This window comes from Corvus hawaiiensis, chromosome 3 (genome assembly GCF_020740725.1).
Source record: "Corvus hawaiiensis isolate bCorHaw1 chromosome 3, bCorHaw1.pri.cur, whole genome shotgun sequence".
Classification (NCBI taxonomy): domain Eukaryota; kingdom Metazoa; phylum Chordata; class Aves; order Passeriformes; family Corvidae; genus Corvus; species Corvus hawaiiensis.
The window spans coordinates 1,952,386-1,965,223 of record NC_063215.1 but is presented as its reverse complement, the minus strand read 5'-3'; the positions used below and the strand labels follow the sequence as shown (position 1 = coordinate 1,965,223).

At 47.1% G+C, this 12,838-nt stretch overlaps 1 protein-coding gene across 1 annotated transcript in view; it reads left to right on the top strand.

The window, feature by feature from the left end:
* ELP3 (elongator acetyltransferase complex subunit 3) overlaps positions 1 to 12,838 on the top strand; it is a 76,202-nt gene that overhangs the window by 17,418 nt on the left and 45,946 nt on the right. Inside the window, exon 8 of the mRNA XM_048297581.1 lies at positions 11,481 to 11,642. Within this exon, the coding sequence (XP_048153538.1) occupies positions 11,481 to 11,642 (162 nt within the window). The remainder of the gene's footprint in view (positions 1 to 11,480; positions 11,643 to 12,838) is intronic.

The window sequence follows — 12,838 nt, the reverse complement described above, 5'->3', positions numbered from 1 at the left end:
AGCAACCTGGGATAGCGGGAGGTGTCCCTGCCCATGGCAGAGGGTGGGGACAAGATGATCTTTAAGGTCCCTTCCAACCCAAACCGCTCTGTGGTTGTGTGATTCTGTGAAGTTCCCAAATCGTTCCTGAGAAATGCATTTGGTTCTTTCTGAAACACCAGGGCTCCAAGCGTCTCCAATTTTCTCCCTTTGTGCTGAGTGTCGCTTTGTTCCAAGCTTTCCCTCTGCGCCACGAGCCACAAAATGGTTTGGAAAATCATCCTGGCTGGGGTTATTATCCCTGACAAATGGGATTTTTCCCAGTTCAGCGTGGGTTTGGTAGCCTGGCAGGGCTTGTTGTTACTTTAAAAAACAAATTAGTTTAGAAGTGCTTGGGACAGAGGTGGGTGCTGGGCTTGGGGGAATGGTTGGGCTTAAAGGGCTTTTCCAAGCTCAATAAATTCCTGATTCTGTCACTCTGGACAGGTTGGCACAGGAAGCCTCACCCTCGTCTGTAGCAAGCCCAGAGCTTCACAGGGCTCTCAACCTTCTGCTCCTCTGAACCATTCCTTCCTTTTTTGTAGCTTTGTCACATCTTTCAGGATGACTTTCACGGCTTCTTTTCTTTGGGTGCCATTTTAGTGGGAATTGGAGGAGATGGGAAGTCTGTCCTTGGGAGCAGGGACAGGAGCTTTGGGATGGCTGCTTGAAACCATCCCACGGTTTCATCCATGATCTCTTTGTCGTGGCTGCAGGAAACCCGAGCTGGGATGATCAGTGGTGTGTTGGATTTCCCATACATAAGATGAATTGTTGGGGTTTTTTTAGTGACATTCAGATATTAATCTGAGATTTAAACTCTCTGGCTCGTGCTGAAGGGAAGCGTGAGCCCTCCTCACGTGATAAATTGAATATGGGACATTTTACAAGCACTTTGTGTCTTTTCCTCTCCCAGACATATTGCAAAATGTGTTTTGCTGATGAGTTGGGCCTCAGTTGTATTTATTAGGACAAGAATTCATTTTCTTCAGCTGCTGAAACCCCAAAGCACCTCCCTCTTTACGTAGATTGAGTACAGAGAGGTTCTTGTTTGCACAGAACTCGTTCCCATCGTGTGGCAGATGAATTCCTGCCCTCTGGCTACGAGAAATGCTTTCAACAACACATTCAGGCTGTAGCTTTCTCTGAAGCATTTGACAGAGCTCTCTAACTTTGCCTGGATCTCTAAAAACCCTTCAGCAGATTGTGGGAATCAGAGTGGAAGCTTTGCATGCAGAAATTATTGAAAGATATTAAGAGATGGATTAAGTGATCAATTAACAAAAGAGGGAGGTCATTAGTGGTGTCCCAGAGGAATCTGTGCTGGAACAGGTTGTTTTGACCTGTTGCAAAAGGGCAGGAGAAAATTAGTGTTGATATATAAAGCATTGCTTATAAAAAGGTTTTTCCTGTTTTTCACAACGATCTCCAAGTTGGCTGATGCCACTCAATAATAAGATTTTAAAGTTTTGGTTGATAACTGTGAGAAACACAGCCCTGGTGCTTGGTATTAGTTATAAAACCAACTCGGTGTGAGGAATTGCGGTGATGGGAATAGAGAGAAAACTGGGAAATGGTGCTGTGGAGCCTCCTCGTTCACAGCTTGAACCTTGCTCAGTTCTTCCTTTTAAAAATCAGGGAGGAGGAAAATGATGTTGTGGAAGCAGGGAAAAAATATTTGAGAGAGATATAATAGAGATTTATGAAGTCCTGAGTGGCACAGCGAAGAGAAAAGAAGGATAAATGTTGATTTTTCTCTGACACAACAAGGACTGGGGCTATCTGGGGAAATGGGAATTAAATCCAAATTAAATCCAAATAATTTCTTGGTGCAGGCCATGGTTGGGCTGAGAGTGACCAAAAACATTCTTGGGAAAAATGTCCAGTGAGAACTGCCAAATCCTGAAGACACCACGAGCACTAAAAACTTTGGAGAGTCCAATTCCAGACTCAGGTCTCCCTAAATTTCAGTGTGAGGAATCTGGGACCTCGTGTTGCTGCTTCTCTGCTGGGGGAAACGTGAAGCCATAATTTCCAAACTGTAATTTGGCTCTGCTCACTGGGACAGGTTTGGGAAAGGCAGAGAGCTCACATAAGGGAGGAGGAGATAAGCACTGCCTTGCCTAAATTAGCCTTGTTTTGGCTTTTTTTTCCCCCCTCTAAACATTTATTTTTCATGGGAGTGGGTAAAAAAAAGAGGTTGCAACTCGGCTCCTGTTCCAGCCATGCATTTTCCTTGTTGGAAATAATTCACTCCAGCATATGTTAATTCATCCTGGTGTTTGCTGTTACAGCTGGCTAATAATTTGTTGCTGGAAAAAAAAAAAAAAATCCTCTGAATTGCTGTTGCCGTGAACTTGATGGATGGGAGCTCAGAAAACACCGCAGGCTCGAAAAACCCAGCAGTGTTAGAAGGTCTTGTCAGGGTTTTTCTGTTCAATGTCCTTTTCTCTTTTTTTTTTCGCTTCCTGAGCTAAGACAGACCTTTCAGGACCTGCTTGGATGTCTCTGAGAGCAGGCAGTGATTATGGCTTTTGGGATAATTACGCATTTATCAGCCCAGCATGGCAGGAGCGGAGCACGGCTCCGTCCCGGTTGTCAGGAGTGGCAGGATCCCTCCAGACCTTGCCCAGAGGTCCTTGATCGAAGCTGTGAGGGAAATAAAAATAAACCAAACCACCCTTCCCTCTCCAGCCGCCGCCATTCCCTGCTCCTCGTTACAGCCAGGCGGTTAATTAGTCCATGCAAACAGCCCTGCTCAGATTAGGCCTGAAGTGTCTCTTAACTGAGCCACTTCTGCTCGTGCTGTGCCTTTTTCTCTGAGGGGTTTCGGATGGCAGAGCCATTCCTTGGGGTTCAAACATGGTAAAAACACTGAGACAGAGAAGAAAACAGGTGTGTTGTAGGGTTTTTACCTCAGAGTGGAGTTAAAACGTGGTAAAAACATTGAGAAAGAGAAGAAAACTGGTGTGGTTCAGGGTTTTTACCTCCGAACAGGTTAGGCCTGAAGGTTCTCTTAACTCAGCCACTTCTGCTCGTTCTGTGCCTTTTTATCTGAGGGATTTTGGGTGGGAGAGCCATTCCTTGGGGTTCCAATGTGGTAAAAACATTAAGAAAGATAAGAAAATGGGTGTGTTTTAAGGTTTTTACCTCAGAATGGATGAGGCCTGAAGTTTCTCTTAACTCAGCCACTTCTGCTCATGCTGTGCCTTTTTTTCTGAGGGGTTTCGGATGGCAGAGCCATTCCTTGGGGTTCAAACGTGGTAAAAACATTAAGAAAGATAAGAAAACTGGTGTGGTTTAGGGTTTTTACCTCCGAATGGATGAGGCCTGAAGTTTCTCTTAACTCAGCCACTTCTGCTCATGCTGTGCCTTTTGTTCAGAGGGTTTTTGGGGGCCAGAGCCATTTTTGGGGGCTAAAATGAGGTAAAAACACTAAGAAAGAGAAAGAAAACAGGTGTGTTGTAGGGTTTTTACCTCAGAGTGGAGTTAAAACGTAAAAACATTGCAAAAGAGAAGAAAACGGGTGCGTTTTAGGGGTTTTACCTCAGAATGGGTTAGGCCTGAAGTGTCTTTGAACCGAGCCACTTCTGCTCGTTCTGTGCCTTTTTATCTGAGGGATTTTGAGTGGGAGAGCCATTCCTTGGGGTTCAAATGTGGTAAAAACATTAAGAAAGATAAGAAAATGGGTGTGTTTTAAGGTTTTTACCTCAGAATGGATGAGGCCTGAAGTTTCTCTTAACTCAGCCACTTCTGCTCATGCTGTGCCTTTTTTTCTGAGGGGTTTCGGATGGCAGAGCCATTCCTTGGGGTTCAAACGTGGTAAAAACATTAAGAAAGATAAGAAAACTGGTGTGGTTTAGGGTTTTTACCTCAGAATGGATGAGGCCTGAAGTGTCTCTTAACTCAGCCACTTCTGCTCATGCTGTGCCTTTTTTTCAGAGGGTTTTTGGGGGCCAGAGCCATTTTTGGGGGCTAAAATGAGGTAAAAACACTAAGAAAGAGAAAGAAAACAGGTGTGTTGTAGGGTTTTTACCTCAGAGTGGAGTTAAAACGTAAAAACATTGCAAAAGAGAAGAAAACGGGTGCGTTTTAGGGGTTTTACCTCAGAATGGGTTAGGCCTGAAGTGTCTTTGAACCGAGCCACTTCTGCTCGTTCTGTGCCTTTTTATCTGAGGGATTTTGAGTGGGAGAGCCATTCCTTGGGGTTCAAACGTGGTAAAAACATTAAGAAAGATAAGAAAATGGGTGTGTTTTAAGGTTTTTACCTCAGAATGGGTTAGGCCTGAAGTTTCTCTTAACTCAGCCACTTCTGCTCGTGCTGTGCCTTTTTTTCTGAGGGGTTTCAGATGGCAGAGCCGTTCCTTGGGGTTCAAACATGGTAAAAACATTAAGAAAGAGAAGAAAACTGGTGTGGTTCAGGGTTTTTACCTCAGAATGGATGAGGCCTGAAGTTTCTCTTAACTCAGCCACTTCTGCTCGTGCTGTGCCTTTTTTTCTGAGGGGTTTCGGATGGCAGAGCCATTCCTTGGGGTTCAAACGTGATAAAGACACTGAGACAGAAGAAAACTGATGTGTTGTAGGGTTTTTATCTCAGAGCGGAGTTAAAACGTGGTAAAAACATTGAGAAAGAGAAGAAAACTGGTGTGGTTTAGGGTTTTTACCTCCGAATGGATGAGGCCTGAAGGTTCTCTTAACTCAGCCACTTCTGCTCATGCTGTGCCTTTTTTTCAGAGGGTTTTTGGGGGCCAGAGCCATTTTTGGGGGCTAAAATGAGGTAAAAACACTAAGAAAGATAAGAAAACAGGTGTGTTTTAGGGTTTTTACCTCAGTAAGGATCCCATTGTAGGTTTTGAACCAAGTGACAGCAGGAGAGAGCAGAATTATCTCTTGGTGGCATCTCATGGGAAAAAAGATTGTTCTCCCTTATCTTTTAGCAGGCAGACATACCATTACCTTATCAAAATTGGAAAACTGTATTTTAGTCAATAAATGGGTGTATTTTAACTAACTTAATTCAGGATTTGAAAGCTTGAACCTTGGGAAGCTGATGCTGCTAAGAAACCAAACTGCTCCATCATACTCCTGGTGCTGGTGATAAAGAAAGCACTGAAATGTTGTAATAAAAATGTTGTAATAAAAAGGGAGCAGCATAAAGTCAAATAATTGGCATTTGAGCTTTCAGAAATGCCTGCTCTGGGCAATCATCAGACCTGCAGCTTTTGAAACATGTCAGCTGAGTAAGATGCCACCTGCTTTGTCAGAATATTCCCTGGTTCTGGGTTTATTCACAGGGAGTTGTGGATGCTGAATGAATTCTTGCTGGCTGTGTTTCAGAGACTGCCCTGTCATAAGGCAGAGCATTAAAGATCGAGAGCAAGGAGGTAATTTAAGGAATAGGTGAAGATGTGGTACATGAGATCCTCGTGGGTTAAAGTGACAGTTTCCTCCTCAAAAACCTGTGGGGTCGTTTTTGACCTTAATTCTACAATTATAGATGTCATCGAGCAGTGTCACTGTGTGACACCCAGGCCTGTGCTGCTGCTGGTCGAGGGCACCGGGGGGGTTTCTTTACAACACGTTGGACCTGTTTGAGGTGCTGGATGTTCTTTGCTCTTCCCGAAGTTAAGACCAGGAACTTTCCTGGCCTGGGACTCCTTCGGCCGCTGATTAAAATTCTTGATTTTTCTCACCCAAACCTCCAAACATTCTAATCCTTCCACGAGACTCTGAGGGCCTTTTCTAAGGACACTTCCATCCTCCAAGGAGGACATGGAGGGGCTGGAGCATGTCCAGGGAAGGGAATGGAGCTGGGGAAGGGTTTGGAGCACCAAGAGCAGCTGAAGGAGCTGGGGAAGGGACTCAGCCTGGAGAAAAGGAGGCTCCAGAGGGAATTTTCCTCTCTGGAATTCCCTGGGAGGAGCCATGTGGGCTCTGCTCCCAGGAACAGGGACAGGATGAGAGGGAACGGCCTCAAGCAGCACCAGGAGTTCAGGTTGGATATTGGGAACAATTCCTGCCTGGAAAGGGCTGTCCAGCGCAGGGCAGTGGTGGAGCCCCCATCCCGGGAGGGATTCAGAATCCCTGTGGAAGTGGCACCTGGGGACACGGCTCAGTGGTGGCCTTGGCAGTGCTGGGAATGGTTGGATTTAATGATCTTAGAGGTCTTTCCCAACTGAAATAATTCTGTGGTTCTAAGTTTGCAAATGTTTCTTGGTTTGTTTTCGTTTGGGTTTTTTCTGGGATAGGCCAAGGGTGGAGGAGCAGCAGGGCCTTCCCCTGCCCAGCTGTGACCTCTCACCAAGATGGGTTTGGGTTTGGAGCACCACATTCCATGGAAATCAGAACCCACAACTGTGATGGAGTAATATGAACACCTGGATCATTTATTCCATCTTTGCCTTCAGGAATCATAAAATGATGGAATGGTTTGGGCGGGAAGGGACCTGAAAGCCCAGCCTGTTCCACCCCCTGCCACGGGCAGGGACACCTTCCACCAGGTGGAAGCCCAGCCTGGCCTTGGACACTTCCAGGGATGGAGTAGTGCTGGAATGTCCTGCAGGCAAGTTTTTGGGGTGGATGGGTTGGTTTAGATCCTTCCCTTCTTTCCTGAACATTTCCCAGCGATCACTTCTCTTTGCTTCAGCCTTTGAGCCTCTTCTTCTTGCAGCTTCTGCTGCTTCCTGTGCCTCTTCCTGCTCTTTTTTTGGCCTTTTCTCTTCTCTGCTTCTCTGAAGCCCATAAACCGAAGCACGGCTTTAAAGATGTGAGGTATTCTCAGGGTGAGCCCACCTGCTCTGAGCTGGAGTCGGTGTTCTCTGCGCCGGCCGGGCTGAGCACGCGCGTCCTGTGCCGCCTGGCTCCCGGCCATCCCGATCCCAAATGGGGATTTGGGAAGCTGCCCTGGTGCTGGCTGTAAATAATTGAGTCTTTGATCTCCAGGTCTCCCAGCTGACGAGGTTTTTGTCTGGAGAGCAGAGTTTAATGGAGAGGCTTTGTTAACGGAGCTGTTTTATGCCAGAGCTGCGCTGGTTTTTTCTCGGAGTGAGAAAGTGGCTGAGACCCTGTGTCTGGTGGAGGAGTAGCTGCCTTTTAGATCTCAAAAAATGAGTTTATTTAAGAGGGAGCTTCTGATCTGAAGGTCTGTTTAATGTAGCAGCTTTCTCTGCAAATTCTCTCAAAAGATGAGAATTAATTATCTCACCTCTCCTTCGGCCTCTTTCAGACCATTCTGTAATCACTGACTTCACAAAATCCGCCTGCACGAATCTTTTAAGGCTTCTGTGGATCTTCATTTGCATGACTTAGCAGCTGCTTCATTTGCATAATGAACCTCTGTGGTCAGCCTATTATTAAAATTGCCCCTCTCTCATCTCGTGCTGTTCTCGTCTTGATTCCTGATTATTCCTCGGATGATGTGGGGGATCTTCGGCACTGGTGCAAATACCAGATAATTCTGTTCCAGGCAAGGAGGAGAAATATTCCAAGGGGTTTGTTGGTGCTTGAGAAGATAAAATTCATCTCCTGTGGAGCCAGCCTGGGAGAGCTGGGAATGTCACCTGGAGAAGGATCCAGGGAAACCTCGGAGCCGCTTCCCAAGCCTAAAGGGGCTCCAGGAGAGCTGGGATTTGGGATAAAGGATGGAGGGGCAGGAGGCAGGGAATGGCTTCCCAGTGGGAAAGGGGAGTTTGGGGTGGGATCTTGGGAAGGAATTCCCAGCTGGGAGGGTGGGGAGGGGCTGGGCTGCAATTCCCAGAGAATCCCTGGCTGCCCCTGGATCCCTGGGAGTGTGCAAGGAAAGGTTGGAGCAGCCTGGGATCTTGGGAGGTGTCGAGGTTGGAATGGGATGGGATTGAAGCTCCCTTCCCACCCAGACCATTCCATGATTCCATGATTCCATGGTCATGGGTGGAGTTCTCAGCTCGGGTCCATTGAATTTCTCAGGGTTTTCTCTATTCAATTAGTAAAGATCAATTAGTAATTCTTCATCAAGTCTTGACGTTTTGCATGTGGGTATCCTGAAATCCCCCCCTTCAGAGCTCTCCATGTGTGCTTCCCAGATTTTCCTGCTTGGAAAGAGACAATTCCCTCTTCCCATGAACACAGGATTCCTGCAGGATCTGTGGCTGGAGCTCTGCTGTTTTTAAAGATCCAGTGCTGGCAAATCCATTGTGTCCCTTGTCACCATAAATCCCTGGATCCTGTTCCTGAGCTTACAGGGATGGGCAGAAATGTGGAAAAGCCATAAAATTCTGCAAGGATTTGACCCAGAGCAGACGTTTGCCATCCAAAAAGAGCCCAGGACAACGTTTCACCCACTCCATGGATTTCCAAAGCAGCCCCAGCAGAAAAGGATTGTCACTGACCCCGCTGGTTTCTGATGGGATTCTGCTGGTTTCGCCTCTGGGCTCCTGTTTAATATTGTGTTCTAGTACTCATTGTTCAGGGCTGGCAGCACCTCTCCATCCTGGAGCTGGGAAATCAGGGATAAATCCATGTTCCGTGCGAAGCTGTCCACAAGCAGGCTGCCTGCGAGGGGAAAGCGTCCGGCAGTTTTTCTAGGAATGGCGCAGGATTCTATTCTGAGCAGCACCGAAACGTCTAGAAAAATGTTTGGGATTGAAGTCACAGAATCATGAGCTTTCTGTATGATTCAGCAGCCAAATTACCCCTGAGTGCATAAATAGTGGGAAATTGGATGGGAATAGGCAAATCATTCCCAGCTGGATGCAGTTATGGTGTGGCTGCAGAGTTGGGTGGCTTTTTTTGGTAGCGAAGGCCACAAAAAGCTGGAGGAAAGCTAAGAATAGGTTGTGGGAATGATGCAAGAATTCCAGGTTGGGAGCAGGGATACGGGGTTGGAATGAGATGAGCTTTAAGGGCCCTTCCAACCCGAACCATCCTGGGGTTTTGGGAGGAATTAATGGACGGGGTACAGAACTCCTTGGATCTGATTCCCTGATTCGCGAAGGCAGCGTGCAGGAGCACGGCCTAAAATTTAGGAGATTCCTGGAGGGAATTTTGCTGGATTCTTGGCTCATCCAGAGAGCTGGAGAGGGACAAGGAGGGAACGGCTTCCCACTGCCAGGGGGCAGGGTTAGGTGGGATATTGGGAAGGAATTCCTCCCTGTGATGGTGGGGAGGCCCTGGCATGGAATTCTCAGGGAAATCTGTGGCTGCCCCATCCCTGGAAGTGTCCAAGGCCAGGTTGGAGTAACCTGGGATAGTGGGAGGTGTCCGAGATGATCTTTGAGGTCTCTTCCAACCCGAGCCATCCTGGAATTCTGGGATTCAAAAGCTTTTCCCACTGATGAGGGTGTTATTCCTAAGCAGACATCAGTTTTCCTATTTTTTTTCCCTCTGCTGACTGGAAAACACCTGTCTGAACTCTGACCATGCTTTAAAATAAGAGATCCTCACAATTTGATTAAAAGACCCCAGAAATGCCTGCCTGCCCTGATGTAAATCCCTGTTTAGGATACATCCTCAGCCAGTATTTCCTGCCCTTCCCAGCTCCCCGAGCTCTGTTTTACAGCTCAGCCCCGGCTCAGTCAATGCTTGTGCCCTGGAAAATGCAGAAACCGAATGTAAAACGGCATCAGATTGAGGGTTTTTTTTACAAAATACCCAATTTCATTTAGTTGTGTAATGCAGCTTTGTGCCAGGTAATAATAGCCAGTTCAGCTTTTATGGGCACTCTTTGATAATTCCCTCCAGGTTATGTAAATCCACATTTAAAGCTTTTAATTCACGTCCACTTCTGATGCTTCTTGTGTTTGCCATTCTAAACTCATAAAATCCCTGCCTGGAGTAGCAGGATTTGAATGAAACAGACTTTTCCTTTTGCAAACAGGAGAGAATGTTGAATATCCAAGTGAACCTTTGGAGTCTGCGAGCGGAGAAGAGACACCAAAAAAACCCCAAATTTCTCTTTCTTTCTTCTGCAAGTGACAGCGATTGAATTATTTTTATCTCCCCTCTATTCCTACCCTGATTTTAGGTGGTAACAGGAGCAGGTACCTTTTGTCCCAAGTTATCTGCAGACGTCTTTTTCCCCCGCTCTTTAGCTCCAGTTTCCCTCTTAATTCTTGCAAATCACGTCTCTCAAAGTGGGTGTTTGGGAGTCTGCTGTTAATGAATCACACTTTGGCAGTGTTTTCCCTGACATGATAAACAATTGTGCTGTTGGGCTGTCAGATTAGTGAGCCACAAACTTGGAAATGTTTTACGTCCTTTCTATTGTTTCTTTTTTATTTTTATTTTTAATTCTTCTTTTGACGGCCTGTCCCCCAAATATCTCGGTCTTTTTATACATGTGAACAGTTTGAAGGGACTTAATATTTTTTTAATGAGTCTGAGCCCACTTGGGGATTTTGTTTTGCTGGCTTTTTGGAGGTTTGAAGGGTTTTGATCGGGTTTTTTTTGGGGGGGAGGGGGGGGAATTGTGTTCCATGCTGCTCTGAGGTAGCTTCATTTCGATTCAGAAATTTCCAGGTGCTGGCAATGGGATGATGAATCTTTACAGACTCCTCATAAAGAGCTGACCTTAGTCATCCTTTTGATTTGGGTGTGCAACATCCCTGCACGAATGGGAATCACATCTCTCTCTTCCTCAAGGTGTCCCCTTTTCAGCAGCGTTTCCTATTAACACCCAAATCATCATTTGGGGCCATTAGAGAGACTGATATTCCCTGAAACCGGGGCTGCTCATCCTGACTTGGGATCTATCCAGGTTCTCTCTGCCGTTCCAAAAGAAGTTTCCCCTCTTCCTGCTGTAAATCTTCACTCCTGGCCTGTGGTTCTGTTACACAACCACCTAAAAGTGCAGGAAAAATGCTCCAGGGAGTTGGTTCCTCTCTGGAAAGGAATATTCTCCTCGCTGCTGCTGCTGGGGATGGCGGGCATCGATGGTTTTCTTTTGTGAACTTCACTTTGCGTTCCTTTTTTTCCCCCTTCTGTTTTCCTCCCTCACGGGTCAGTAACTTCCCATTTGTCATTGGCAGTGGGGTTTTTTAGTAATTAAAAAAAAAATTAAATTACTGGCTGGAGTAATTAGTCTTTGTTAGACCTCCAGTGGTAAAGGGCACAGAAGGAGGAAAAAAGGGTAACAGTGAAGTTTGGGTTTGTTTGATTCCTTCAGTGAGGCTGGGACCTGCTTGCTCCCAAACAGATTTTGTGGGATTTTTCATGGATATCCTTGTGAAGCCCCTCCAGGCTGCCACAGTTCCGTGATCCAAAACAAGCCCCAGATTGCATTAATGTGTATTTTTGTGCCTCATTCCATCCACAGATTGCCAAAACATTACAGGAATTTTCCCCGGGAATCAATCCCGGTGAAGCGACGTCAAAGCTTCCACCTGGACGATGCCGGCGCCTCTCGCCGAGTTCCCTGCAACACCTCGGAACTCGAATCTGCGAGTGAAACTTGGCCGTTTACCCCAGGGTGGGATTTCTCTGTGCAGGTACTCGGAGAGGAGCCTGACCAAGTGCGTGGGGATCACCATCGAGACGAGGCCGGATTACTGCCTGAAGCAGCACCTCAGCTCCATGTTATCCTACGGCTGCACCCGCCTGGAGATCGGCGTCCAGAGCGTCTACGAGGACGTGGCCAGGGACACCAACAGGTGAGGGGACAATTCCAGGGAATCCCGGCTTGGTTGGGTGGGATGGACCTCAAATCCCATCCCGTTCCACCCCCGACGCCTCCCGCCATCCCAGGTTGCTCCAAGTCCTGTCCAGCCTTTCCTTGGATGCTCCCAGGGATCCAAGGGCAGCCACAGCTTCTCTGGGAATTCCAGCCCAGCCGGGAATTCCTTCCCAAGATCCCGCCCCAAGCTCCCCTTTCCCACTGGGAAGCCATTCCCTGCCTCCTGCCCCTCCAGCCCTTCCCAAATCCCAGCTCTCCTGGAGCCCCTTTAGGCTCGGGAAGCGGCTCCAAGGTTTCCTTGGAGCTCAGGGTTTTCCTTGGAGCAGCGTCCCATGGGATTTCCTGCTGGGAACCACAACCCCAGCCTGGAGCAGCTCCAGAGGATCCTGGAATAGTTTGGGTGGGAAGGGACCTTCAATCCCATCCCATTCCAACCCTGACACCTTCCACGATCCCAGGTTGCTCCAGCCTTTCCTTGGACACTCCCAGGGATCCAGGGGCAGCTGCAGCTCCTCTGGGAATTCCAGCCCAGCCTCTCCCCACCCTCCCAGCCAGGAATTCCTTCCCAAGATCCCACCCCAAACTCCCCTTTCCCACTGGGAAGCCATTCCCTGCCTCCTGCCCCTCCATCCTTTATCCCAAATCCCAGCTCTCCTGGAGCCCCTTTAGGCTCGGGAAAGGGCTCCAAGCTCTCCCTGGATCCTTCTGGAATCCTTCAGCAGCTCTTTCCTTGGCTAATTCCCACTTAACAGCGAATATTGAAACATTCCATTTATTTCCTTGCTTTTGTGGCCAGAGATCCGTCAAGAAAAATGAACAAACGACAGCGGCTTCGTGGCTTTCTTTGGGACATTTTGTGGGCGAAATGGAATTTTGCAGATTCCGTTTCCCAGCGGGAGAAAAGTGGAATTGTGATGTTTTAGATTAATTTCAGATCCTTTTCTTGTATTGTACACTTCTTTTTTTTAAATACATTTATTCTTTCCCTGTGTTTTCCACCTCTTTTTTTAAAGGATCCAGTCTTTCCCTGTGTTTTCCACCTTTTTTTAAAGGATCCATTCTTTCCCTGTGTTTTCCACCTCTTTTTTTAAAGGATCCAGTCTTTCCCTGTATTTTCCACCTGTTTTCTTAGTGGATCCAGTCTTTCCCTGTGTTTTCCACCTCTTTTCTTAA